We start from the raw sequence: 23,122 nt of genomic DNA on the forward strand, positions 1-23,122 counted from the left end.
CTGGAGTCAGCAGGAATGTCTTCAACTAGATTGGATTGCCCAGAGCCCTACACAACCTGACCTGGAATGGTTCCAGGAATGGGGCTTCTAACCACCTCTCTGGCCAACCTGTTACCCCACTGGCATCCAGCAGGTCAGGGTTGCATTTAGCAGCCACAAATGGACTATTTTGAACCTGTTTGTCTTCTTAGTCCCCACGATGTCCTGAAGTGCTGAGTTCCAGTTTCATCAAACACTGCAGGGCAAAGAATTGCCTGAAACCCACTCTCTGGCCATTGCACTCAGCTCCTGTGAGACAAGAAATGGTGAATAATTTGACCCCATTTACCATTTCCACACTGATAATTTTCCAGATCTCTCTCCATCCCCTTTTTCATTTCCAACCTGAACCTTCTGGCTCATTTTCTGACATCCTCTGAATCACCAGCTGGGCTCAGTGCTTCTTTGCACCTCTCCACCAGCCACCTTGGTGCATTTTTGCAGAGGCAAGGATGAACAACCTGCCCTCAAGGTGGGGAAGCACTGCTAGACACAGCTCAGAGTGATTTGCCCGAGGTAAGGGCAAAGTGAGTCATTGCTGGAGCCAGGAATAGCACTTGAGCAGGGCCCTGCTTCACTACAGCACTGCTTGGCCCCATGGACATGGCTGTGGGCACTGCTACACATCCCCAGTGGGTCTGGCCTTCCAGCAAGGGCAGTAAGCACATGAAGGCAGGGAAAATACACAGGTAGAGGGATAACAGAGGTCCTCTGCTCCTTTCTAGCTCCTCTGCACCCAGCAGCTTTCTCTTGCAGACCTGGTTGCAGAACCTTACCTGGTTGTGGAGGTAAGGTTCTCACTGGCCACCTCACAAGTGAGAAGCAGTGGGTTTGTACCTACAGAGATCTTTATAGATGTGGTTTCCAGTGGGCTCTGCACCCAACAGACAGGTTGTCCAGAAAAACCTTCCCCCTTCCTGTCTAAACTGTCTGTGCTGGATGCTGGTGGTGGATCTGCTCCCCAAAGCTCATTCACGATCAGCTCCAAATCCATGTTGGAAATCTGGAAATCTTCAACCAACCAAGCAGGGAAAGCAACAGCCTCCAGCTTTGCTTCTTTGGAGGCTTCACCCCATTGCAGCAGCTTGGGGAGTTCAGGAGGATGCTCAGGGCACTGCAGCAGGTGGAAACACTGCCAGAATCTTTCCAAATCACTGGAGTCTGCTTTTAAAACATACCCCTTCAACGAGGCAGTGGGATTTGTAGGATGGATTTGCCCTCTTCCAGCCCAAATCCGTGGTGGCCTGGGTAGGAGCCATGAACTGGGATGACTGAAGCATGGCAAGGAGCTGGCCACAGCCTCTGCCTTCTCTTTTTGGCCGCTTGCTCCATCACAGAAGGAGCCAGCATCCACTTCATGGCTCCAACCCAAAGCAAATAACCAAATGCCAGCAGAAAGGATTGCAAAATCAGGCACGGGAAGGAGGGGAGGGAGTGGGGGGGAGCAGCAAACCCAGCACCTTTCATGCTTCTAGAAGGAACAAGAGCAACAAAAGGCATTCACAGGGAAAAAATAGCATAAGGAGAATAAGAGCCTGGGGAGATGTAGATCTGGAAGAACAGCAGCCCACGGTGGGAGGGGAGCCAAGGCCCCAGCGCGTTGCTGCGGTGCAAGGGCCGGATCCGGAGGGGTGCCCAGCATCCCCCCCACCAGTCCATGGGAGCTGCAGGGGTGAAGCTGAGCCTGGGGGAGAGCAGAAGCTGCGTGCACGCTGCACGCTCTGCTTCTGCTCGCAGGGGCTTGTGCTTGCATACGCGTGTGTGTGCACAGAGGGGTAGGGGGGGATGCTGCAGGTACCCCGGGGAGGGCGGAAACGCTGTGCACACGCACACGGGGAGCAGCCACAGCCCTGCGGCCACTGGGTAAAAATATCGCGATTATTAGTTAAAAGGAGAGAGATGGAAGGGGGGGGGGGAAAAACAGAGAGAAAAGGGGGAGGGGAAGGGAGAGGGAGGGGGAGGGAGGGGGCAGCACGTCACGGGAGAGATTTCCTTATTGGGACTCCCTAGCCTACATCCTGAGTCCATATTTGGGCATTTACGTCACGGCAGCCTCACTGGGGACTCCAGAAATGGCTGCGGCGGAAGGGTCGGAGCAGCCCCGCTGCAGCTATAAAGGGGGCGGCGGGGAGGCAGAGCCGGGTGTCCGCACGGGTTGCCGCTGCTGCCCGCCCTGCCTGCTCCTGCCTGCCCCCCCCAGCTGGGACCTGCCCCCCACACACCCCCCACTGAGCACAGCACCCCCCGGATCGCTCCCCAGCACCACCCGAATTGCCCCACACACCTCGGAGCATTCCCCGGATTGCCCCAAGCATCCCGGAGCATCACGCAGACAATCCCTGGCACCCACCCCGAGCATCCCCCGAATCAGTCGGGGCACCTCGGAACATTCCCCGGATCATCCCAAGCATCCTGGAGCATCGCTCGGCTCTCCCTGAGCATCCCCTGGATTACCCCAACCACTCCCGAGCATCCTTCGGCTCTCCCCGAGCATTCCCCGGATCATCCCAAGCATCCCGGAACATCCCCCAGCTGTCCCCGATCATCCCCTCGGCTCTCCCCCGGCATCCACCAGCTCTCCACCATCCTCCCGCTCTCCACCATCCTCCCGCTCTCCCGGCTCCAGCGTTGCTTCCAGGCGAGATGCTGAACGTTATGGATTTCTCCTGCCCGGATCCGCTTTACTCCAAGTACGAGGAGAACTGCGAGATGAAGCCCGGGGATCTGCAGGGCTTGGGGCAGCCTGAGCAGCAACTTCTGGCAGAGGCTGATTTCCTGGGGGGTAAGTAAGGGCAGGGGGAGCCGGGCGGGGATAAGGGACCCCCGTTGGGAGTGATGGCTGCAGCCAGGAATCTGGCATCTCCTCCTCCTCCTCTGACTCCCCAGCCCCTGGTTGTGGGTTCATCATTCCCTGCTAGCCCAGGAGAAGGGTCCTGGGTGTTCTCCCAAGGAAGTGCGGTGAAGCCCAGGGCTCCCTGTGAGGTCCGGGAGACCCGGGTGGGACGGGGATCTCGCAGTGACGCAACACCAGCCTCCCGCTGTTCCCCCGTATCCCAACCCCTCCCATCCTCGCATCCCTCCATCCCTCTAACCGCCGGCCCCTCTGTCCCCAGGTGAGCTGCTGGGCACCCCGATGAACACTGGGGCTGTGGATTACTCCCTGCTGGGCAGCCAGCCCTCCCCTTCGCTCAGCTACACTGGCAGCTTCTTCATCAAGGCGGTTCCAGAACATCCCCAGGACCAGGAATCCCTCTTCAACCTGATGTCTGGCATCCTGGGCATCTCCCCCTTCGCCTCCTCTGAGGGCCACCAAAGGCACTTGGACTCTCTTTACCCCTGTCCTGAGGTGGCTCAGAGCCAGCTGGACCTTTACACCACCTGCCAGCCTGAAATGAGCGGATCCACCCAAACGCCCTTCCCAGAGCAGGGCTATGGCAGCTTCCCCTCGGTGGAGGGTGCTCAGCCCCTCCAGGCACAACCCACCTTAGGAGACACCTCGCAGTGTTTCTTCCAGCCCAAGCTCCTGGACAGCAAGCAGGACATCAAGCTGCCCTCTGGTTCTCCACCCCTGGACAAGTTTAAAGCCTCCTGTGCCCAGTGGGAGCCTGTCACGCAGCATCAGGCCTACTTGCCCACTGGCTACCATTCTCCAGAAGCCTTCCCCACTGCAGAGAGCAGCCAGGGGCTGTTCCACTTGCTGGGCTCCAAGATGGAGAGCGTCTTGTCCGTCAGCTGCCAGTCAGAGCTTGGCAGCCTGGCAGAGGATGCTGCCTGCTTCAGCACCCAGCTGGGCTTCAGCTGCGAGCCAGAAAACTTCCCAGCCCGCGGGGACTTCACTGACACCAAGATCCACAACCTTCCTCCTCCATTAATGCCGGAGTTTGACACCTCCTTGGCCCAGCCTGAAGTCCTGCCGGGTCTGATCAGCTCTACTGAGCTGCTGCATCCTCACCCCTCACCCTCTGTCCCCCCGGCAGACTTTCTGGGCCACTCCACCTCTTCTTCCATCCCTCCCCTGCTGCCCACCAACCCTCCTGCCCTGGCTGAGCCCAAGAAGAAGACCCGCCGGACCAAGTGCTCTTCCAAATGCTTCTGCCCGAAGCCCCATGAGAAGGCTTTTGCCTGCCCGGTGGAGAACTGCATCCGGAGCTTCGCCCGCTCGGATGAGCTCAACAGGCACCTGCGCATCCATACCGGCCACAAACCCTTCCAGTGCCGCATCTGCCTGAGGAACTTCAGCCGCAGCGACCACCTCACCACCCACATCCGCACCCACACCGGTGAGAAGCCCTTCTCCTGCGACACCTGCGGCCGCCGCTTCGCCAGGAGCGACGAGAAGAAGCGGCACAGCAAGGTCCACCTGAAGCAGAAGGCCCGGACTGAGGAGAAGCTCAAAGGTTTGGGGTTCTTCTCAGTAGGGCTCTCCTTTGGGACACTGTGAAGCTCCAACAGGAGTGCTGGGAGATGGTGTTTCCAGAGGTCCCTCGAGCGTCTCATGGGAGAGCCGGGGTGGGAATAGCTTCCTGTGGTAGCCCCGGAGAAGGTGACAGCAGCTTGGGCCGTGCTGGGGAGGAGAAAGGCACGCGGGAGGCAGAGGTGATGCCATGACGCCGGACCACTGGCTGCGAAGTGGGATGTGGCAGCTCTGACCACCGAGAGCCATCTCCATACTGCTGGGACTGAGCCATTTTTACAGCTCCTGATCCAAGAAGGGGAAAGGAAAAACCACGTGGAGAAAGAAGCCACCACCGAGGTGGGATGTTTGTATAGCCAAACCCATGGACGTCCTGAGCTCGCAGCGCCCTGGCTGTGAACTCCTCCTGCACGCCATGCTTCCAGCTGGTTGTTCCCTGGCCAGCAGGGTCGGGGGCTGCGGCAGCATTGGTGCCTTCTCCTGAAGGGGGAGAGATGCCACCGGGCAGCCCTTTGGAGAGGTGATGTCCTTATTGTCGTTACTATTTTCCTGTTTGTAAAAAGAGAAAGAATCTATTCAGAAAAAAAAAAATGCTTCTATTTTTCTAATTAAATGCTTTGAGCTGATCCAAGACCTCACTGGGGTTGTTCTCCGCCTTCCAGTCCCATACTGCAGCCGGTGCTGGTGCTGCTTCTGTTGTGGTTTTAATCTCATCTGGGGAAAAGGATTCTGAAATAATGAGCAGGGAGATAAAATTCAATCAGGGCAGAAGGGAGGTGTGGGGGGGTGGCCACCCTCCTCATGAGCAGATCCAAATCCCCAGGATGGGTGGCTCATCCTGGCAGAAGGGTCTTATCCTGGGACAGAACAAGAAAAGGATCCCCATTCCCTGCCGGGAGGTGGCTCCGACTTTATTCCAATAGAGCCAATCCCTGAAGGGGTCTGCCTTAATTGAATCCCGAGCCTTGGGATCCACTGTGAGGATCCCATAGTCCATCCTGGCTACCTCACACTCCCATGCATGCATCCTGTCAGGTTTCACCCACAAGAAATGGAGTGAAATAACAGCTTTGCTCCTCATCTTCAACCTGGCACCTCCAGAGGGCTGGAGAAGATCCAGGTGCCATCAGGCAGAGGCAAGCAGGCAGGATGTGGCCCTCCATGAAGCCAGGGGGGCTGTTTACTCCCTCCCTTTCTGTATTTTAGGTGGCCAGGAGATACTGTTTCCCTTCTGGGACCAACCAGTGACTGGGTGGCTCAAGAGGAGATTTTGCAGCCTGGAAGGTGCTGCTGAGAGCAGAACCTTCCTCCTCCAGCAGTTAAAAATCAGTCAAACCCCAAAATTATCCCCCAAACTCTCATCCTTCTGACAGGAGATGCTCACTCAGATGGGGCACACCAGGCTTTGGGTTTAATTAATCCTGAGGAGAAGGTGTCTGTGGGAATGGAGGGAGCTGGGCAGCAGCGATGGGGTGGTGTGTCCCTAGCTCAGGGCTTGGTGGTCATCATCAGTCAAGATGTTTTGGGGGTGATCAGCCTTTTCTTGCAGAGGGGGAAACTGAGGCAGGGAAGGGTTGCTGAGCACAGCTGAATCCACTATCTCTGGCAGATTTGGTCCCCTGGAGAGATGGGATCTGCCCCCAGGTCCCCTCATGTAAGCCAGCCCTTTGCTGACATGGGGGCTGGAGCATCCTGGGGGTAATGAGTTATACCATCCCACCAGCAAAACCCACTGCCCCACACCGAGCTTGCCGTGGGGTGGAGGTACAGAGAGATGGGGTGGGAAGCTGGGCAGGGAACGTGGGGTTCCAGAAGGCTGCTGGCAGGGGTGGAAGGAAAACCTGGTTAGGAGGGAAATCCTAAATATCCCCTTGGACCCACCCTGGGAACTCACACCTCTGAAGGCACCCAAGGGGACTCATGACCCTCAGGTGAGCACCCACAAGCCCTGAGCACTGCTGTCCCCAGCAGCCAAACTATCCCCCACGTGTGAGAGGCTGATCCTGAACAAGGACTACTCCAGAGGATGCAGGTGACCCTGGGCACCAGGATAAACCTTTCCTCTGGGAGGACACCCCAGATACTGCTAACAGGGATCTCAGCACCCAGCTTTCCTTTGGAAAGAGGCATCTTTTGGGCACCTCTCCATGGGACATCAGCTCTCACTGCAGCCAGCAGCTTTCCCCTAAGCCACTAGCCACACATGATACATGAGGCCTTTATGAGCACCCCTCCAAAAGTGCACCTCTCCTTGATGCTGAGCCTGAAAGCCCTGCAGGGCACCCTGAGCCTTCATTCTCTTCTCTCCTGGCCAGTGCTGGCAAGGAAGGCCACGAGGGAGCAGGGCACCCACCACAGCAGCTGGGTGCAGCTGCTTCAAGGGTGGTTGGGACAAGCACAACACTGCCTGTTAGTAGGAGCAGTTGTACCCTGAAACCTGGGATACTTAGGGAATGGCACAACCATTCACCCCCAGGCTGGCAGCATTCTGGTCCCAGTGCTGCCATTTCTCCCTGTGCCAATGTCAGAGACAAGAAAACATCAGTGCTGGATGCCCTCAGTGCTGGGCACCAAGCTGAAGTGCTCAGAAACTAGATCAGGACCAAGCCAGGGTGCTCAGGGACTCAGGACCAAGCTGGAGTGCTTGGTGACCAGCTAGGGACCAATCCAGGGACCAAGCAGGATGCTCAGGGACTGGATCAAGGCCAATCTGGGAATCAAGTCAAGGTGATCAGGGGACTCAATCAGGACCAAGCCAGCAGTTAAGCCAGGGTGCTCAGGGACTAGGTCAGAAGCAAGCCAGGATGCCTGGGGACTCGAGACCAAGCTGGAGTGCTTGGTGACCAGCTAGGGACCAAACCAAGGACCAAGTCAGGATGATCGGGCACTGGATCAAGTCCAAGCCAGGGACTGAGCTGTAGTGCACAGGAATTGGATCATGACTAAGCCAGGGTGCTTTGGAGCTAGCTGTTCCCCGAAGACAGTGTGCTCAGGGACTCAAGACCAAACTGGAGCACTTGATGAGCAGCTAGGGACCAAGTCAGGATGCTTAGGGTCTCAATTAGGACCAAGCTCAGGGAGCAGAGCAGGATCAATTTGGGATGCTCAGAAACTGTCTGAGAACCACCCCAGGGTTCTTGAAACCATGGGTCCAGCCCAGGATGGGGAAGGAGCAATTCAGGTGGCCATGCTTGGCCACACAACCCACACCAGCTGCCCCATCTGGGAGGATGTTGCGGGGTGATCCCAACCGGGAGCCAGCCAGGGACAAGGGTCTTCACTGTGGTGGGAAAGGGTGGGACGGAGGGGCAGGGGAGATTGAGGATGAGCTGCCGCATGGCAGCAAGAGCCGGCGGAGGGCGCGCGGTGTTCGTGGGGAGACAGACAGAGGGAGCTGTGAGGGAGGAAGGCGGCCGAGAGAAACACTCCGGGCTACGGCTGCATCGGAGGAGGAGAAGGAGGCGGCTGCTTGCGCTCGCCCTCCCTCCTTCCTTCCATCCATCCCTCCATCCTTCCTTGCATCCCTCCCCCTTGCCTTCGCCACGCACAGCCCCCCCTGAGCCCCGCAGCGCCCCGGGGAACCCATCATCCCCAGGGTGCCCAGCAGCTCTCCATCCACCCCACCGGGGCCTTCAGCCTCTGCTCCTTTCCTCCTCCTCCTCCCGCAGCCACCACCCTCCTCCCTCCCTCGCTCTCTCCCCAGGGCCTGGCTGCCATGGAGGTGCGGGCCGCAGGGAGCAGGATGCTTCGTGCAGCTGCTGCCGCCCCCCTGAGCCGCAGCCCCCCTGCCCCGCATCCCTCCCACCCCACAAAGCCCTGAACCGCCCGGCAGCCGCCTCCTTTGTGCTCACCGGAGCGGGTGTGCCCCGCTTCGTGTCCTCCCCCCCCAAAAGCCCGTTCGCCCCCCATTTCCCCCGGTTCGGCGGTGAGGAAGCGGGAGAGATGCTGCCCTCGCACACCGAGCCAGCAGCGGGAGGTCGGCGGCCAGAAGCAGGTACGGGGCCGGGCGGGATGTGTTGGGAGGTGGTGGCTTGTCCCCAGAATACTCCTCGCCCACGTTCCCCAAGGAGCAGGGGGGGACACAATGGGGACAAAGCCACTGCCAGGAGGTGAGGAGGGACCCGCCGCTCCTTGTTCCAGGTGCTTGGGGGTCTGAATGTACCCCGGCTTTTCATGCCCATCTCCTACAAGCCTCATCCTCAGCCACCCTCGCCCATCGTGGTGCCCCCACCCCGCTGCCATTGCAGCTTCAGCTGGGGAAGAATGGGGACCGGGGGGAGGATGGAGAGAAGGGGAAGGACAGAGATCGGGGAGAGGATGGGGACCAGAGGAAGGATGGAGACCAAGGGGAGGATATGGACCAGTGGAAGGATGGAGACCAGGGGGAGGATGGGGACCAGCGGACACACACAGCACCAGCAGCATTCACCACCCCGGCAGCATCCACCACGGCCACCCCTTCTCTCTAGCCTCTCCTTCACTTTCAACCTGGGGAACAGAGCTGCCTGCTGGCAATTTTTCCTTTGAGGTGGGGCGGGGGAGGTGGGGGGGCACAGGAAAAACGTGAAACGTGAAAATGTGAAAAAAGGATCCATGATGAATCGCAGGTAGCGGCACCGGAGCAGCCCAGGGGTGGGTTCCAGCCGCTGCTGCAATCTCCCGGCGGCGGGAGCAATTCCGGATGCTTGTGGGTTTATTGGCGTGGCTGCCGTAGTAATGACTCCACTCGCGATTTCCTTCAATCCTGGAGGTTGCTAGGCTGGGAGGAGAGGTTCTGTGGTCAGGGTAGGAACGGCCCAGGACAGGGACAGGGCAATGTGTTAATTTGGATCTGCCTGGGCCAGATCCTGCCTTGGTTTATGGCTGGGAAGCACGGAGCGAGGTTGGCTGGGTACCCCGGGAGACACAGGCATGGATTCAGGCCTGAGACATGGGTGGCATGGTGCTGTGGCCCCATCCCTAGGGTGAAAAAAAGCTTTCTCATCCCATCAGCAGCAACTGAACTTGCTGGCAGTGCTTTGTGTTCACCAGGTCTCAGCCAGGCTGGTGCAGATGGTCACCCAGGTGGGGTTAATGTGCCAGGGTGTAGCCACCACAAAACCCGGCTGAGCAGGTCCAGAATTCCTCCCAGTACCTCTTATCTCTATTTATTTTTTCATGGATTCTTACCCTTTCCTGATTTTTCCCTTAAAAATGGTCTCACATACCTTGTCACCTAGGTGTGCTGAGCCACGGGGCATGCCACCCTGGCAGTGGGCATGGCTGGAGGGTTGGTGCTCAGCAAGGCTGGTGGTTGGGGGTACAGGGGTCTTAGAGGGATTTTAGGGTGGTGGGAAGAGCCTTTTGTAGGATAGTGCAGAGGGATGAACAAGGGATGCTCCTTCCCATGAGTGCCCTCAGTGCTTTGGGGTGAAAACACCAGGAAAATGCATCCCCATGGGTGCTTGTGCCTCCCAGGCTGGAGACCACAGTGCCCTCCCAGGTTGGGTTTTTTTGCTGGCTTATTCCATTTTACAAGGGTGGATTTCCCCTGTCTGATTTCTTGGAGGGTTTTGCAAGCGGGGACAAACCTGATCCCTGTGGGGACCCTCACTTACCTGAGCACAGGAAGCCACCCTGTCCTCTCTGTTGGACACAGCTGGGGAGTCCCACAGCCCCAGAGGGGTCATTGATGAGAAGTAACTCTTGGAGATGAATCCCACCAAAAGGCTGCATGGGCTGATCTGGGACCCTCTTTGCTTGAAGGAGGTGGCTCCCAGCACCCTAGCATCAGACACAGGGGATGGTCCTGAGGCCTGGACCCCAGAGATGGGAGTTTTTTCTCATGGGTTGTCTACCTTCCTGATGCCTACTCCTCCCAAAATGGTTGTGAGCTTTCCCAATGGTTGTGCACCTTCCCAAGGAATGGGAGAGATTCCCCAAAATTGTGGATCTTCCCAAGAGTTGCATACCTTTCCAAGGGTTGTGGATCTTTCCAAGAGTCGTGGGTCTTCTTAGGGCTTGTGGAGCTTCCTAAGGATTGTGCACCCAGGGGTTGGGTACCTTCTTGATTGTTGTGCTTCAGTGGGAGGAATACAAGGTGGGAGGATGGAGGCAGAGAGGAGACCAAGATGAACGACCATGGAGGGGCTTTTGGGGACCTGGTTTCCCTGTACCACTAACACCCCTATCTCTTCCAGCGCCTGGCACGAGCTGATGCTGACACACCCCCCAGAACTTCTGGACCTCCAGCTTCCACCCCGGGCTCTCACCCCACCATGCCCTAGCAGAGCTGCAGCCCCGCTGCCCGGGGCTCCCCAGCCCATCCCCCGTGCCTCCAGCCCATGCCTGCCGTGCCATGAGCAGGGCCGTGCGGTTCCCCTGCACTGGGGCAGAGAGCTGAGGGATGGCCTCGCTGGACCTGCCCTACCGGTGCCCGCGGTGCGGGGAGCACAAGCGCTTCCGCAGCCTCTCCTCGCTGCGGGCGCACCTGGAGTACAACCACACCTATGAGACCCTCTACGTCCTCTCCAAGACCAACAGCATCTGCGATGCCGCCGTCTTCCCCCTGGCTGCTGACGGGGCCCTGCTGACGCCGGCCGCCCGGAGGGACTACTTTGAGAGCACCTCCTTCCAAGGCAAGGACCAGCGCTTCTCCTGCGACCTCGTCCCCGCCGAGGAGCTGGAGCCAGCCCCGTCCTCCTCCCCCACCCCCCGCTATGTCCACGAGATCGAGATCCCTCTGACCGAAATCTTCGCCCGGGGCAAAGCCGTGGCACCGGCCCCCACGCCGCCGGCCACTATGGATGCTGCCTACGAGGAAGGCCTGGCCCGCCTGAAGATCCGTGCCTTCGAGAAGCTGGAGGTGGACAAGCGGCTGGAGAAGCTGACAGAGGAGGTGGAGCAGAAGATCGCCTCGCAGGTGGGGCGGCTCCAGGTGGAGCTGGACCGCAAGAGCTCAGAGCTGGAGAAGGCCAAGCAGGAGAGCCTGCGGCTCAGCAGGGAGAAGCAGGAGCTGGAGGACCGGGCGTCAGAGCTGTCCCGCCAGGTGGATGTCAGCGTGGAGATGCTGGCCTCCCTCAAGCAGGACCTGGTGCAGAAGGAGCAGGAGCTCACCCGCAAGCAGCAGTGAGTCCTTTGCCTCCTCTCCTGGCTGCAGGGTGGGGGGAAAGAGGTCCCCAGTGGCAAGCCCCGAGGAACCCAAGGTCATCGCCAAACCCTCAGACCAAGTGCACAATCCCCTTGGCAGTGCCCATGAGCATCATTTCTCATCAGATTCTGCATCTTCTCCCTCGTGGGCGGTGTCCACATAGACCCGAGCCTCTCCTTGTAAGTGACCAAGCTGGGTCACATCATGCCAGACCTTGTCCCAGAGCCACCAGTGCCCCCAGGACATGGCCAGGCTGAGGATGCACGTGAGCATCCTGCTGTCCTTCCAGGGAGCATGGTAGTGGTGATGTTACTGCAGTTCATCTCTAATACCAAAGGGTGTCCTCCACAAAACCAGGGCTTGGTGATCTCCTCCAGCTCCACAGCTGAGTCACCCAGCCCTATACAACCAGAGCAATCCCACCAACCTGTCCTATGGCCATAAACATGAGAGAGGCCACTCTGGCCATGCCCAATTCAGGGTCTCTTCTCTCAGAAGGAGGGTGGCATAGCCCAAGCAGTATGACCTCCATTTGCTGTGGCATTATTATCTCCCTTCCCATCCCAGAGATACTTCCAAGTTTTCCTCTGGTCAAGTGCTAGGTAATTTTGCCCATCTCTATTGCTCAGGCAAACTAGACCTTGTTCTTCAGGAGTTCCTTAGCAAAGCTGGAGGCCACCATGGGGTCCAGAAAGACAATCAGGATGGAGTTGGGCCAGTCATGGTTGTGCTGGTCTGGGAGCACTGGCGGAATGCCTCAAGGCTTGTCTTAGTCCCCACCATGATCAGCATGTTTGTTAAAGACTTTGACTCCAAAATAATGACTGCAACTCAGAAACAAGGTTCACAGGACTTGCTGGTAGTAGGGCTGGTCCTGGGGTGAAGACTGAGAGGATGCTGGGGCTGGATAAGGTCACCACTTCTTGGGCTGGATGCATGTGTAGGGGACAGGCAATGGAGAGGTTTGGGGACTGCCATCAGCTGCCTCATGGTGTTGTCCAGGGGCATCTTGGGGTTGCATGGTGGCAGGGTAAGGACCACCTGTCTGGAGCAGTAGAGATGCAAGACAGGGTGGAGAGGGAGTGACTGATGGGTCAAATGTGTCTTACTTGGTTCATGGTGGAGCCTGGACACTGTCACCACCCAGGAACCTGATTTTAAGCCCTTAAACTACCTCCTACATCTCTCCTTCCTTAGAGAACCCTCCTACCCCTTGACTGTCACTACTGGTGCCCAAGCTCAGCCCTGCAAGCTCCAGAACACCATGAGGCCATTGTCCCCATGGGAGGCTTTTGCTCTTGGGCTCCATTTGCTTCCCTGGGGGTTGTTTTTCCATCCTTGCCATGGAAGTGAGAGAGAAGGAGGTGATACCATCAGCATCACCTTACACCTGCTGTGCCAGTGCCACATTTGCCTTCCAAATCACCGGTGGCCATTGGCTGGGAAGCTCCCAGGCTCACCCACAGAGGGCAGGTGGGGGGGGGGGGGCAATTAATCAGTAATTACATGGCAATTAATAACCAGCAGCAGGAATGATGTCATAAAGGGCTCCTCCCTCCTTTCCTTTGCATTCCTATGCAGATCAGTGCAGCTGGGTAGGCATGGTCAGGTGTGCATGGTCAGGTGTCCATGGTTGTGTGTGCCATGGTCAGAAGCCATCCAGGCAGAGCAGTCTGTGGCTCTGCAGGACTGCTGGGTGAAGGTGTGAGAGCTGTTGTCCACGTGTGTGTGTGGTGGGCACCATCCACCGTGCAGGTGTGCACAGCTGTAGCTGTGCCAGGGGGGTTTGTGCTGCTGCTGCTGCCTGTGGGTCATGTCTGGTTGTGCAGGTGGGTCAGGGTCTGCAGCTGCATTTGTGGCTTCATGGTGCTTGTGCAAGACAGGGTGGTTCTGGGTGTGCAGGACAGCTCTGCATGTCCAGGTGTGCCCCTGGGCCTTCACAGGGCACATCTTGCTGCAGGGGCATGCAGGGCCTATGTCTGTGCCTGTGGGGGGCAGAGGCTGTGTGTGCCCTTGTGTGATGTACTCCTGGGTGTGGGAAGCAGCTGATGCCAGCAGATGTGCATGGGGTGGGATGGGGCCACCTTGGGTCACTGAGCTGCTGCCATGCTCCAGCTCAGAGCTGGTCACATCTCAGGGGTGACAGTGCCTCAGCAGGGTGAATCCTGCTTCTTTGTGGGCTCCAAGCTCCCCATTGTCTGGTAAATAATGTGTTAATGAGGGATCTGGGGCCCTGCAACCACTGGGCTTAATGGGTTATGGGTCTGTGTGGGGTTTAAGGGCTTCAGGCTGCCCTTAAGGTCTTTAAAGTCTGACAGGGTAGCTGTCAAGGTGCTGGAAGATGGCAGGGTACCACTACCATCCCCCTCTCCCTGTTCCACTGCACTCAGGGGTCTGACTCCAGCCCTGGGAGCAATGTACATCCCAGTAAAGGTGCTAGGAATGTCCTCCCCTTCCAAAACAAGGTGGCCACACCCACCCTGTATGACAGGAGCATTCCTTGGTTCCTGCTCTGCTTTAAACCATGCCCAGAAGCTGTTTGGCTTGGCACAGACCCAAATCAGGCTGATGATCATAGAATTTGTTTTGGTTGGAAGAGACCTTGCAGATCATCCAGTCCAGCCATTAGCCCAGCCCACCACTAAACCACATCCGTCAGCATCACATCTACAGAGCTTTTAAACCCCTCCAGGGATGAGAAATCCACCACTGCCCAGGGCAGCCTGGTCCAGGCCTTGACAACCCTTTCAAGCGAAGAAATTGTTCCTCATGTCCAACCTAAACCTCCCCTGGCACAACTTGAGTCCATCTCCTCTTGTCCTAATTCCATGATGGAATGTTCTGGATGCACACAGGTATCCTTGACCCTCCTGCCCATCCCAATTCCTAGACACGAATGGAGGTCCTTAGCAGGGAGGGGTTGGAAGGGATCAAGGTGTGACCCCCTGGTCCCTCTGTGCAGGGAGGTGCTGCAGATCGACCAGTTCCTGAAGGAGACAGCTGCCCGCGAGGCCAACGCCAAGGTCCGCCTCCAGCACTTCATCGAGGAGCTGCTGGACCGGGCAGACAGGGCTGAGAAGCAGCTTCAGATCATCAGCAGCAGTTGTGGCACCACCCCAAACGGCAGCCTGGGACGCTGTGGCACACCAGGGCCCAAGGCCATCGGCCGACCGGTACCCCCACGGGCACAGGCACGGGCACCCAGCCGCTTCGGGCATGCACCTGTGTGGCTTCTCTGATGGCTACAAAGGGTTTAGCAGGGAGGTGTAGGGACCCTCATCCTGTTCCCATGGGGAAATGCATCACCCTGGGGGGAGGGCCCAATGAGAAATTGCTTCTCTCTGGGTCTGTGTTGCCATGGTGTGTGGGCAAGGCATTGGGATGATGTTGGAGATGCTGTTCTGCATCCCACTTGGGAATGGCCACACTGCCAAGTGTGCATGGCACTGGGTGGGCTGCTGGGGTTATCTTGCTCAGCTGCACCATCCACCTTTTGGGATTTGCCACGTTGGCTCCTCTTGTCCCACCTCCCTGCAGAGAGACCGACACCCAGGACCGGGAGTGGCCATTCATGGTCCTTACCTGGTGTCCAACCAGCGCTCCTCCTCCAGCACTGGGTGAGTACCGTGGCTGGGATTTGATGGGATGCTCATTCCTGGGCTGACGGGAAGGGGCTGAGCGCCCTGCTGAGCACTGAGGGTGGGCATCCCTGTCCCCCAGGGCCTCAAGCCGGGTGAAAGCCGTTTCGCAGAGCTCAGGCTGCTACGACAGCGACAGCGCAGAGCCGTGTCCCACCGACGACACCACCGATGGGCATCCCTACCAGGCACGGGACGGGGCCCGCGGCTCGGGGCTGCGCCGCCAGGCCATCCAAAACTGGCACCGCCGGCCCTACCGCAACAGCACCGAGGGAGAGGAGGGAGACGTCTCCGACGTGGGGTCCCGCACCACCGAGTCAGAAGCGGAGGGCTGGGAGCCGGAGGCGCCTGGATCTGCCGCGTCCCGGCCCAGCGGCAGCTGCCGGCTGACGGGTGAGCCCACGCCGTGCTTCCGGCGGGCTGGGAGGGTGGGGAAGTTGGAGGGTGGAGGATGAGGATGGGTCTTTGGAGCTGCAAGAAGCATCCTTTTCCTGATGTCCTTCCCAGTGGCAACCGATGGTAGGTGTTCTGCAGCCAGGACCGAGGCTGCTGGGGGCAAGGTGTGCCGGCTGGAGAGGGGCAGCCCCGGGCACTCCAGCGAGGTGATCAGCCCCGAGATCCTCAAGATGCGGGCGGCTCTGTTCTGCATCTTCACCTACCTGGACACCAAGACCCTGCTGCGGGCGGCCGAGGTGTGCAAGGACTGGAAGTTCGTGGCCCGGCACCCGGCCGTGTGGACACGGGTGCTGCTGGAGAACGCCAGGGTGTCCTCCAAGGTACCAGGGGTGGGGATGGCAGTGCCCGGAGCAAGACCTTCCTTTTAGAAGGGTGAAGCCACATGAGCATCAATCGTGTGCCACTTGTCATGCCATGGGGGATATGGGTGCACACAGCTGTGTGCCTGCGCCAGCAGCTGGACATGTTGCACGTTCACAGGTGCATGCCTGTGGGCATGAGCTCACATGTGGACATGTTTCCAGGTGCTTCTGTGGTGCCACCCGTGATGGTGGTGCACACACTCTTGGGTGGCCTTGTGTGTGCGTTTTCACACATATATGGTGTGTGTCCAGAGAAGCCTCTGTGTGTGTGAGTGTGTGTCTGCACACAGCTGCCCAGAGACAGCCAAGGAGGAGTGCTGTGGGCATGCCCAAGGTGTGCCCCTTAGTGACAGCCACCCCTGTCCCCCCAGTTCCTGGCTATGCTGTCACAGTGGTGTACCCAGATGCACTCCCTCACCCTCCAAAACCTCAAGCCACGCCAGCGAGGGAAGAAGGAGAGCAAGGAGGACTACATGAAGAGCACACGGTGAGTCCCCACATCCCCAGGCACCCTCCTCCCACAGCTGGAGCTGCTGCTCCTTAGGGATGATGCTCCATGAGCCTCAGCATCTCATTTCCACCCATGGAAGTTCATCACGCACCAGCTCCTTCTGCGGGTTCAAGGAGCTCTGGAGCCACAGATCCCCATGGGACACATCACCCTTCTGGGGTGGCCCTGGGGTGGCTGAGGTGCTTGACCCTGCCTCCATCCCTGGCAGGGGCTGCCTGGAAGCTGGGCTGGAGTCCCTGCTGAAGGCGACGGGCAGCAACCTGCTGATCCTGCGCATCTCGCACTGCCCCAACGTGCTGACCGACCGCTCGCTCTGGCTGGCCAGCTGCTACTGCCGGGCCCTGCAGGCTGTCACCTACCGGTAAGGACGGCCACCAGCAGCCCCCTTTGCACTGTGTCCTTCCGTGCCTGACAGAAGGTTGGGAACACCCCTGGGATGTGCTGGGACTCCTCTGATACCCACCCTATTCCCTGTCGGAATGCAGCCCATCTGGCCCGGAGTGAAGGATCCACCTTTCCATATCCCCAGCCCAGCTGCAGCCCCAGTCTCTCCCCAAGCAACTCTCATCCTCTTCTGGTGTGTTCCCATGCAGATGTTTCCCTCCCAGCTCCATTCCCATTACTTTGTTACTGACCTCACTGCAGCTGGAAGGGGCCAGGCTCTTGGTGTGGGGACACTGTTAGAGAAAGATGAAGAAGAGGCACACCAGCACTGGGGCCCAGTGAAGTCCCACCTGACTGTCACCCCTTGACTAAGGTTTCTAATGAGGAGAAGAGACCTCAAGGTCCCTCTGTCCTGAAATAGCTCTACCACGAGATTGCTAAGGCTCAGCTTGGAGGCTTTGTCTGAGACCAGGAACACCAAATCCGGTCCTGGAGAAGGTCACAAGTCTTGGAGGAGATCACTGACTGCCCCTTGGTATTGGTCACCTTCTGAAGAGGCTCTTCCTCCTGTGGATACAGGATTTAGCTTTCCTACACACTTGAGGAAGATGATCCTTGCCCTACTGCACCCTGCAGAAGACCACCTCTGCCTTGGTATCCACTTCACCTGCAGCTAATGGCTGTCCTCGATCAGTCCAGGGTGAAGAGTCCTTCAGGCAGGAAACCACATCCAGACAGCTCCTCTGTCTTGAATCAAGTGAGCTCAGACATGGCTCTGACCTGGGGATCCCACACCAGGAAGCAGCCCAGTGCTGTTGGGTTTAACCCAAAGAATTCTCCATCAGCCCTTCCAAGGGGCTTGCTTGTGAGCACATGCCCAAGCATCCCGGCACCTTGCTAACCTGTGACTCTGATTCGTGGTCTGATTAACCACCAGGCTCACAAAGGGCTCCTGCAGCCCTCTCCAGTGATGTGTGAAGTGCTCAAGTTAACACCCACTGCTTATTTTTAGGCTTGCCTGAAGTTTTGAAGTAGGTCATTTGAAGTTAGGAAGTGTGGCCTTGGTCTTCAAGAGGCAGCTTGGTGCAGTGAAACCACATGGGGCCCCTGTTTGATACCTCCAAAACACCAAGGAGGAGCCCACAGGAAACCCCTGCAGCAACGTTTGGCCAACAGCCACCTACAGGTGTGGTGACACAACCACAGAGCTGCCACAGAGTACTTCCCTTGGGTGGAAGTTAACCACCCATCAGCTGAAGCACCTTTACCACCCCATGGCTGGGCAGGTGGCAGGTGAAACCAAGCCAGTGGGATCTGCAGGGACATTGTTTTCATCTTGCAAGGGTACACAGCCTGGCAGCCTCAGTTCAGTCCCTTGCCACCTTTGCATCTGGAAGACATCTGCCTTCACCTTCAACCTCACCCTCAATCATCAACCTCACCTTCAGCCTTTACCCTTAGCTCCAAACTCATCTTCAGCCCCACTTCCAACCTCACCTCCCACTGTTTCTTGACATCGCACATCCATAGGCACAAATCCAGCTAGAAATGTCTTCAGCCTTCCTGCATGGGTTGGTGTTGGGACTCTAGTTCATGGGCAGATCATGGGCTAGAAATACTGGCCAGATTTCTACCTCCAGGTGCAGAGAGGTGTAGCAGCATGGAGGCTACAGACACAGTCCCTGGGGTGGCATCACTGCTGGTGAGGGCCACCACCTGTCCTCTGTATTGTTCCAGGAGCTCAACAGACCCCGTGGGTCATGAAGTCATCTGGGCCCTTGGAGCAGGTTGCAGGGACATCATCTCCCTCCAGGTTGCACCTCTGCATCCATGGTAAGAAACATGTTAGGAAGAGGCCAGGCTGAGTGTGAGGGACACCACTAGGGTAGAAAGAAAATGGGTGCCAGATCCAGATTTGCTTCCTCATGGGAGAAGTAGCAATTCTAGAGGCCAGTCTGGAGAACTGGGAGCTCAAGCCCATCCCTCCCTGTGAAGGCTGGGAGCTGTTGGGTGTAGGCATTTCCTGACAAGCTGGGAATGTTTCCAGGGAGGCTGAGATGAAAGGGGAGCTGTGATGGGTCTGGTAGGTGACACTGAACATCAAACACTTGTCTGAGCTCCTCAAGTAACAGCAGTCCAGAAGGGCCTGGATGTCTAAGCAGGTGTCAAGTGGCTGCTTAGGGAGCTGGCTGAAGCTGCTCCTGCTTTGGAAGAGCATTTTGCAGGGGCGGGGGAAGGAAGGGGTGTGAAGATGCTGCTGCATCTCCACCCTGCCACATCTGGCTGCTCAGGAGTTCATGGCTCTCAGAGCAGGCCACTTGGCTCCTCACTCCCATGCCACAGGGCTGCCTCCTGAGCATTTGTTTTAGTTCTGGGAGGTTTGCTGCAATGTCATGTTCTGCATCAGTCTGGGTCAAGGTGTACAGAGGGAGATGTCTCCTAGCAGGAGAAGCTGGAGGTCTAGTCCTTGACGGCTTGTTTCTTCCCTGGGGGAGAAGCCACACAGCAGGTAGGCTAGAGGTCCAGGCTCCTGCTACTGGTTTGATCACTGCAAGCAAAAGAGCTCAAGGGCCTGATTCAGATCATGGAATCAGAATGGTTTACATTGGAAGGGACCAGCCCCTTTGCCATGGGCAAGGACACCTTCCACTAGACCAGGCTGCTCAAAGCCTCATCCTGTCTAGTGGATCTCCAAAGATGGAGATTTTGGGGCAGAGGGACTCTAAGGGAGTGCATGGACCTGCCCCCTCCTGGTTGCAGCACAGCCCATGGTGGTTGATCAGATGTCTGCTCTGGAGACATCTCCTTCTAGTGTGGTAACCCCCTAGGTTAGTGTGGTGGGAGAGGTTCCAGTCCTACACCACCTGCAGGAGCACTCATGGAGGGGGTGGAAGCTCTTCTGCTAGCTGTCCCCAGCTCTTTCTTCTTCCTCTCCTCAGCCAGCAGCCGACACGTTTCAGCAACCGCTGCCTCCAGATGATCGGCCGCTGCTGGCCACACCTGCGGGCGCTGGGCGTTGGGGGCGCAGGCTGCGGCGTCCAGGGACTGGCATCCTTAGGTAGGCAGCTCTCCCCCGTGGGACAAGGAGAAGGGGACCCTCCTGGAGGTAGGGTGTGCCCCTAGGAGATGCCCCATGGGGATCTGAGCGGAGAAGCCTGCTCCGAGGACCATGGGTGTGCCCTGCCCCTCCTTGCAGCCACCCATCCCTCCTACCAGCCTGCTCCCATCAGCTGCCCTCATCGCTTCCCCACGGGGTGCTGATGGGGTTGCTCTCTCCTTCCAGCCCGCAACTGCATGCGGCTCCAGGTCCTGGAGCTGGACCACGTGGCGGAGATCAACCAGGAGGTTGCAGCAGAGGTGTGCCGAGAAGGGCTGAAGGGGCTGGAGATGCTGGTGCTGACCTCCACGCCAGTCACCCCCAAAGCCCTGCTGCACTTCAACAGTGAGTAGCAATGCTAGGGGGGATCACCAAAAGGCCACTTAGATATCCAGAGCCACATGAGCCAGACCCTGTCTTGCAGCCCCACCCACAGGATCCCACTGCCAACATTGGAAGGTTTCTAAGAGAGGATCCAACACCTTTCTGCCAAGGATGGGTTGAGAGGAGCTGATCTTGCCTTACATCACAGGGAGGATGGAGACATTCCCTCTGTGCTCCTCTCAGTGTGATCAAGGCCTCAATGTCTGTGGTGTACCTCACACACCACCATCCTCCTTACAGAGGTCTTGGTCAGCTAGAGCAGGTCTCCTGCATTTTCAGGGTGAGGTTTCCCCAAATGCATGAGGCCTTGAGGAGCACTGGATGGATCTGGGGGTCCATCCTGGCTGTGGGGGGGGCTCTCTCCCTCCCCCATGCATGGTGAGTTCAGGTGGTACCTCTGCCCCCAGGTGTGTGCCGGAACCTGAAGTCCATTGTGGTGCAAGTGGGCATTGTGGACTACTTCAAGGAGCCTCACAGCCCTGAAGCCAAGAAGATGTTTGAAGAAATGGTGAACAAACTCCAGGTAAAGGATGCCCTTCCCTGGTGACCAGTTCTGGGCCCCTCAGTTTAGGAAAGATGTTGAATTGCTGGAGCATGTCCAGAGAAGGGCAACGAGGCTGGGGAGAGGCCTTGAGCACAAGCCCTATGAGGAGAGGCTGAGGGAGCTGGGACTGTTTAGCCTGGAGAAGAGGAGGCACAGGGGTGACCTCATTGCTGTCTACAACTACCTGAAGGGAGGTTGTAGCCAGGAGGGGGTTGGTCTCTTCTCCCAGGCAACCAGCACCAGAACAAGAGGACACAGTCTCAAGCTGCACCAGGGGAGGTTTAGGCTGGAGGTGAGGAGAAAGTTCTTCACAGAGAGAGTGGTTGGCCATTGGAATGGGCTGCCCAGGGAGGTGGTGGAGTCACCATCCCTGGAGGTGTTCAAGAGGGGATTGGACGTGGCACTTGGTGCCATGGTTTAGATAGGCATGAGGTGTAGGGTGACAGGTTGGACTCGATGATCTTTGAGGTCTCTTCCAGCCTTCTTGATTCTATGATTCTATGGGTCACCAGTCCTGTGTCCCCATAAGGTTCTGAAGACAAATTCTTGCCCACCACTGAGGTTTCTCAGTAAAGAACCTCTGAGTTCACTAGGGACAGGCTGAATTTCAGACCTTGCCTAGCTTGCGATGGTCAGCAGGGCTTGGGCTATCCTTGACATGTTCAAGGTTTCCAAGGCAGACATCCTCATACCTGTCCAAGGGGAAAATGGGTGCCTCCATTCCACTTCATCCCCTGGTGGACGTTCTCAGTCTGCTTTTGTGGCCAAGAAGGCAAATTTTATCCTGAGATTTATTAAGAGTGTGGCCAGCAGGTTGAGGGAGGTTCTCCTCCCCTTCTGCTCTGCCCTAGTGAGGCCACATCTGGAGCACTGGGTCCATTTCTGGGCTCCCCAGGTCAAGAGAGACAGGAAACCTCCGAAGCGAGTCCCGTGGAGGCTACAAAGATGCTGATGAGCCTCGAGAATCTCTGAGAGGAGGACAGGCTGAGAGCCCTGGGGCTGTTGAGCCTGGAGAAGAGCAGCTCCAGAGGGGATCTGATCAGTGCTCAGCAAGAGCTAAAGGGTGGGGGGCAAGAGGATGGGGCCAGACTCTTGTCAGTGGTGCCCAGTGACAGGACAAGGGGCAGTGGGGACAAACTGGAACCTAGGAGGTTCTACCTGAACAGGAGGAAAAAACTTCTTTGCTGAGAGGGTGCTGAAGCCCTGGAGCAGGCTGCCCAGAGAGGTTGTGGAGTCTCCTCTGGTGTTGAGTCAGTTCTGTAAGGAAGCCAAGTCCCCATGGATTGCCATGGTGGGGATGGAACCAGGTGGACCCCTCCCCATGACAGGCATATGAGATGTCCTCTCCCTTCTCTTGCTCAGCCTATGGGGCAGTAAGACCTTGAGTGTTTCCAGGAATGGGGCACCTGCCACCTCTGGAGCAGGGCAGGTCTGCCAGGTGCTGCCCCAACCATTCACTCTGTTCCTCCTCCAGGCCCTGAGGAAGAGACCTGGCTTCTCCAAGATACTACACATCAAAGTGGAAGAAGGCTGCTAGACCTTCAGGGAAGCACAAAGCACATTCCCTCCTCTGCCCAGCAGAGCCAGAGGCCCCATGGACCCAAACCCACCATCCGCCGCCCATCCGCTGCCAGGCCTGGAGCTGGGTGGCGCCAGCCCACGCACAAATCCCCCCAGACTCTGCAGGCCTTAGTGACTGGGGGCTGGTGCTCATCCCCAGGGCCAGCTGCTGGGCCAGAAGGTGCTACTTGAGGACATTTTTTGGCTGCCCAAAGTGGCAGGGCTGTGCTCTTTTCCGGGAGGGAAGATGGCTTCAGATCCCCCTCCCCCTGCAGCTGCTTGTTGCCAAGGATCCATGTTTGGGGAATGTCTTTCTCTTCAGACTCTTTCTGGGGTTATTTTGGCCATTTGATGGTGTGGGAGATGAAGATGGCTCAACCCATCCCCATGGACTCTTTGCAGAGCACTGGGCTTGGTGCTGCTTCGTCCCAGGTGGAACATCTCAATCCTCTCCATGGGCTGGTGGAGGTGGGACGGGATGGAGCTGTTCCTCCAGAGTAAATGGTGCCCAGAGCTCCTGCAGGGTTTGTGCTCCTATTCATGTCATTGGTTTAACAGAGGGGCACCCAAATCTGTCCAGAAACCAGCAGCCCACAACAGCACA

The 23,122-nt window shown here is 57.8% G+C and overlaps 2 protein-coding genes across 2 annotated transcripts; both read left to right on the forward strand.

The window, feature by feature from the left end:
* The first annotated feature begins 2,682 nt into the window (after positions 1-2,682).
* EGR4 (early growth response 4) lies at positions 2,683-4,480 on the forward strand. The gene is made up of 2 exons (XM_054391686.1): positions 2,683-2,821; positions 3,153-4,480. The coding sequence occupies exons 1-2, from the start codon at positions 2,683-2,685 to the stop codon at positions 4,478-4,480; spliced, it is 1,467 nt and encodes a 488-aa protein (XP_054247661.1).
* A 6,358-nt stretch (positions 4,481-10,838) lies between these two features.
* FBXO41 (F-box protein 41) lies at positions 10,839-22,495 on the forward strand. Its single transcript, XM_054391669.1, has 12 exons — positions 10,839-11,560; positions 14,545-14,773; positions 15,120-15,199; positions 15,303-15,613; positions 15,728-15,996; positions 16,410-16,525; positions 16,758-16,910; positions 18,671-18,766; positions 19,873-19,991; positions 20,217-20,375; positions 20,822-20,937; positions 22,433-22,495. Exons 1-12 carry the CDS (start codon positions 10,839-10,841, stop codon positions 22,493-22,495), a joined length of 2,433 nt encoding a protein of 810 aa, XP_054247644.1.
* The last annotated feature ends 627 nt before the right edge of the window (positions 22,496-23,122 follow it).

This window comes from Indicator indicator, chromosome 23 (genome assembly GCF_027791375.1).
Source record: "Indicator indicator isolate 239-I01 chromosome 23, UM_Iind_1.1, whole genome shotgun sequence".
Lineage (NCBI taxonomy): Eukaryota > Metazoa > Chordata > Aves > Piciformes > Indicatoridae > Indicator > Indicator indicator.

Excerpts from the sequence above, each read along its gene's own strand:
- FBXO41 (XM_054391669.1), top strand. The coding sequence starts at position 10,839 with ATGGCCTCGCTGGACCTGCCCTACCGGTGCCCGCGGTGCGGGGAGCAC. Across the intron at positions 18,767-19,872 it reads GTTGCACCTCTGCATCCATG|CCAGCAGCCGACACGTTTCA; the intron begins GTAAGAAACATG and ends TCCTCTCCTCAG. Across the intron at positions 19,992-20,216 it reads CCAGGGACTGGCATCCTTAG|CCCGCAACTGCATGCGGCTC; the intron begins GTAGGCAGCTCT and ends CTCTCCTTCCAG.
- EGR4 (XM_054391686.1), top strand. The coding sequence starts at position 2,683 with ATGCTGAACGTTATGGATTTCTCCTGCCCGGATCCGCTTTACTCCAAG. Across the intron at positions 2,822-3,152 it reads AGAGGCTGATTTCCTGGGGG|GTGAGCTGCTGGGCACCCCG; the intron begins GTAAGTAAGGGC and ends CTCTGTCCCCAG.